This window comes from Lepidochelys kempii, chromosome 7, assembly GCF_965140265.1.
Source record: "Lepidochelys kempii isolate rLepKem1 chromosome 7, rLepKem1.hap2, whole genome shotgun sequence".
NCBI lineage: Eukaryota > Metazoa > Chordata > Testudines > Cheloniidae > Lepidochelys > Lepidochelys kempii.
The window spans coordinates 41,801,667-41,806,749 of record NC_133262.1 but is presented as its reverse complement, the minus strand read 5'-3'; the positions used below and the strand labels follow the sequence as shown (position 1 = coordinate 41,806,749).

Genomic DNA, 5,083 nt, shown 5'->3' with positions numbered 1-5,083 from the left:
TAGAACAATGCTTCCTCAGCTCTCGTTCCCTAATGCCCCTACTCTACTTGCACTACATTGATGACATCTTCATCATCTGGACCCATGGAAAAGAAGCCCTTGAGGAATTCCTTCAACATTTCCATCCCACCATCAACCTCAGCCTGGACCAGTCCACACAAGAGATCCATTTCCTGGACACTACGGTGCTAATAAGCGGTGGTCACATAAACACCACCCTGTACCGGAAACCTACTGACTGCTATGCCTACCTACATGCCTCCAGCTTTCATCCTGACCACACCACACGATCCATTGTCTACAGCTAAGCTCTTCGATACAACCGCATTTGCTCCAACCCCTCAGACAGAGACAAACACTTACAAGATCTCTATCAAGTATTCTTACAACTACAGTACCACCTGCGGAAGTGAAGAAACAGATTGACAGAGCCAGAAGAGTACCCAGAAGTCACCTACTACAGGACAGGCCCAACAAAGAAAATAACAGAATGCCACTAGCCATCCCCTTCAGCCCCCAACTAAAACCTCTCCAACGCATCATCAAGGATCTACAACCTATCCTGAAGGACGACCCATCACTCTCACAGATCTTGGGAGACAGGCCAGTCCTTGCTTACAGACAGCCCCCCAACCTGAAGCAAATACTCACCAGCAACCACACAACACACAACAGAACCACTAACTCAGGAACCTATCCTTGCAACAAAGCCCATTGCCAACTGTGTCCACATATCTATTCGGGGACACCATCATAGGGCCTAATCACATCAGCTACACTATCAGAAGCTTGTTCACCTGCACATCTACCAATGTGATATATGCCATCATGTGCCAGCAGTGCTCCTCTGCCATGTACATTGGTCAAACTGGACAGTCTCTATGTAAAAGAATAAATAGACACAAATCAGACATCAAGAATTATAACATTCAAAAACCAGTCAGAGAACACTTCAATCTCTTTGGTCACTCGATTACAGACCTAAATGTTGCAATTCTTTAATAAAAAAACTTCAAAAACAGACTCCAACGAGAGACTGCTGAATTGGAATTAATTTGCAAACTGGATACAATTAACTTAAGCTTGAATAAAGACTGGGAGCAGATAGGTCGTTACACAAAGTAAAACTCTTTCCCCATGTTTATTCCGCCTCCTCTCCGCCAGTGTTCCTCAGATGTTTTTGTCAACTGCTGGAAATGGCCCACCTTGATTATCACTACAAAAGGTTTTTCCCCAGCTCTCCTGCTGGTAATAGCTCACCTTATTTGACACTTTCGTTACAGTGTATAGGGTAACACCCATGGTTTCATGTTCTCTATGTATATAAATCTCCCCACTGTATTTTCCACTGAATGCATCCGATGAAGTGAGCTGTAGCTCACGAAAGCTTATGCTCAAATTTGTTAATCTCTAAGGTGCCATAAGTACTCCTTTTTCTTTTTGCGGATACAGACTAACACAGCTGCTACTCTGAAACCTAAATAAGGAAGTGTTATTTACTCCTTCTCATCGCACAAGAACTAGGGGTCACCAAAGGATATTAATAGGCAGCAGGTTTAAAACAAACAAAAGAAAGGATTTCTTCACACAGTGCACTCTCAACCTATGGAACTCTCTTCCAGAAGATGTTGTAAAGGCCAAGACTACAAAATGGTTCAGAAAAAGAACTAGATAAATTCTGTTTGCCAGAAGCTGGGAATGGGTGACAGAGGAGGGATCACTTGATGATTACTAGTTCCGTTAATTCCCTCTGAAGCACCTGGCATTGGCCACTGTCGGAAGACAGGATATGGGGCTAGATGGACCTTTGGTCTGCCCAGTATGGCCGTTCTTGTGTTCTTAATTTACTTCAGTTTATATCACACTAAAGAAAGCTTGACTGTCCAAATGTAGCTAGGATTTTTATTTTATTTTATTTTTTACATTCTTGCTCATGCTTCTGAACTTTCACTAAGCAGGCAAGCCTCTTAACTGACATTTGAATCCAAATTGCAGGGACTTATTTTTAACCTGTACACTAAATAACAGATACCTTTTGAGGAAAATAAGTCTTAAATCTCATTGTTGTGGATTCATCTCCAGCTAACCCCAAAATCTGCCTCTAGGATGTGATTAATAATTTGATGAAAGATAAGGAGTACTTTTGGCACCTTAACAGGTTTCAGAGTAACAGCCGTGTTAGTCTGTATTTGCAAAAAGAAAAGGAGTACTTGTGACACCTTAGAGACTAAAGTGCCCCAAGTTTCCACAGTATGCATCCGATGAAGTGAGCTGTAGCTCACGAAAGCTCACGCTCAAATAAATTGGTTAGTCTCTAAGGTGCCACAAGTACTCCTTTCCTTTTGGCACCTTAGAGACTAACCAATTTATTTGAGCATAAGCTTTTGTGAGCTACAGCTCACTTCATTGGCTGCATACTGTGGAAAATACAGAAGATGTTTTTATACACACAAACCTTGATAAAAGAGGTGTTTATCACTACAGAAGGCAGTTGGGGGGGGGGAGAGAAAACCTTTTTTGCGAATACAGACTAACAGGGCTGTTACTCGGAAACCTCCATTGATTAGTATCCCCCCTTCCCGGCGTCAGTGCTGTGAATCCCTGTGCAGCTGTCTGGCCCTTCATAAAGGGATGGAGGGAAGGTGATTGTGTTGGAGTTGCCTGGACCCTTGTGCAAGCAGTAACGTTTCTGTGTGTTTCTCCCGCCCCATACGCCCGACACAACAGTGCCCCGCTCAGCCAGGCTCCTGGCGCGGCTCCCCTTGCCCCAGCCAGTCCCTCGGGGGTTGGTACCCCTAGCTGTCATTCCCGCTCGTGGGGTTTACTTCCTACCCAATCCCATTGCCGGAGTTCAGGTTGTCCCCGCCCCCTTCAAAGAGCCCTTTGCTCGGGCTCCCACTCCTCCTCCCACAGACATACACAAACGGCGCTTCTGTTTCCGTCTGTTCACGGCAAATCAGGACGGGAGGGTGCTCTCGGGTTCTCCCCCTCCCCGACTGCCAGCCAATGGGGGTCCAGAGGCCGTTGGTGTGTCTTGAGGCTTGGAGGCTGTTCTCTGTGACGCAGTGGGGGCGGGGCGGTGCCATTGGTCCTGGTGGGCCCCGCCCCTCGGAGAGAGGGTACCTCACTGTTTACTCAAGCTCCTTCGCCAGCGGTCGCTGTAGCAGCGTCGAGTGGGTGGCGGGGCCGGCCGCGCGTCCCGCACCACCTAGCGGCTGAGCCCTGCGCCGGTAGGGGGCCAGGCGCGGATCGTGCGCGGGGCAGGCGCCGGACCACTCGGTCACTGGTGTGGGGCGCTGAGGAGGCGGACAGCGGGGCAGGCGGCCATGAAGACGGAGATCTCCACTGCCGCGGGCTTCATCACCCGCCTGCTACGCACCCCCGGCGGCATCGGCGACGAGCAGCTGCGCTGCTTCAGCGAGTCACTGCAGGAGGCGCTGCGAGGTGTGGGCGGTCGGGCGGGGGCGGTGCCGGGGTCGGCCTGAGCCCTGCTATCGGGGGCAGGAAGGTTCAGGCCCCTTGAACTGGCCGTGCCCGCAGGTGTCGGAGATGCCCCAGGCGGGCAGCCCAGCAGCCCGCACAGAGGAGCCCTCGCCCTCTGCTCCCTTGTCTCTGTCCCTCCGCCCCACGGCGTCATCGGTTCTCTCTTCCCGTGTTCGGGCCGACGGGTGGTTGGCGCTTGGGACATTCCCCCCCCCCTCCCCCGTCTGTGGCTAAATAACCCTCCATTGATTAAAAAGAAACTGAGTACTTGTGGCACACAAGTACTCCTTTTTGCGAATACAGACTAACACGGCTGTTACTCGGAAACCTCCATTGATTAGTATCCCCCCTTCCCAGCGTCAGTGCTGTGAATCCCTGTGCAGCTGTGTGGCCCTTCATAAAGGGATTGAGGGAAGGTGATTGTGTTGGAGTTGCCTGGACCCTTGTGCAAGCAGTAACGTTTCTGTCTTTCTCTTTGTTCCCTCGCACAGACCATTATAAACACCACTGGTTTCCCCTGATGCCCTCCAAGGGCTCAGGGTACCGATGCATTAGGATCAACCACAAGATGGACCCCTTGATAGGGAAGGCAGCCGGCATGATCGGACTGAGCCATCAGAGACTCTTCCAGCTCTTACCCAGTGAATTGACTCTTTGGGTTGACCCCTTTGAGGTGTCCTATAGAATAGGAGAAGATGGGTCTATCTGTGTCCTTTATGAAAGCCCCCCACCGGGTCTGAAGACTGCCAAAGCTCTGGAGAGTAGAAACAGCTGTAAAGAGGAATGGAGAATTGGCAGATCAAGCCCTTCCAAGAATTACAACATGATGACAGTTTCTAGTTAAAAATTAACATTCCTTGTACAATGATGTATGTATGTATCCCAGTTTCATAATGAAGTTAGATGATGTAATTGAGATGTTGATTTTCACCCCATAGCCATTAAAGTTGTAGTAGTACTGCCAAGTTCTTCGTTGTGGCCAAGGGCTAATGTATAAGCAGTTCTTTAAACTGCATGTAATTTTCTGGATTGTATACTGTAAATGAAATGTACAGTCAGCTGATTGTTCTACAGATATATATTTTGACAGAATACTTGGCTATTTGTAATAAAAAGAAAAGTTACTTAATTCTCTCTTTACAATGGCTTTTAGTTAATAACTTTTTACAAGATTCCTGTACTTATTGAGTAACTTCTAGGAAAAAAACACAGCTCTAACCAACTGTAATTAAAAATCTCTCCAGTGACTTGCCTGTACAAACTTTTCTCAGGGTCATAAAAATACAGCTGGAAGGCACAAATGACAAATACAACTTTCCTACTAACATATTTCATGGTGAAGAAATCCTATCTTGCCCAAGCAGCTTTCAAAGAAGGAGTTACTTCCCTATAAACTTAAAGACTATCTTGAAGCAAACCAATATGGTAGAGACGTGCTCAGACAAATCTGTTTATCCAACTTTCAGTACAATACATAAAAACTTTTAATGAACATAAGATAGTTTTCAGAAAAGTGTAAGGTTCTTTTGTTATGTCAGTTCACCTTGACTTGTTTTGCACTATAGCCATTTTTTCCTTCCAGAACTGCTCGTAACAAATT

General features: G+C 47.2%; 1 protein-coding gene across 1 annotated transcript; it reads left to right on the top strand.

Moving 5' to 3' along the window:
- The first annotated feature begins 3,104 nt into the window (after positions 1-3,104).
- On the top strand, positions 3,105-4,612 carry LOC140914477 (protein BTG1-like). Its single transcript, XM_073352379.1, has 2 exons — positions 3,105-3,444; positions 3,975-4,612. The coding sequence occupies exons 1-2, from the start codon at positions 3,327-3,329 to the stop codon at positions 4,325-4,327; spliced, it is 471 nt and encodes a 156-aa protein (XP_073208480.1). The 5' UTR covers positions 3,105-3,326; the 3' UTR covers positions 4,328-4,612.
- Positions 4,613-5,083: the final 471 nt, after the last annotated feature.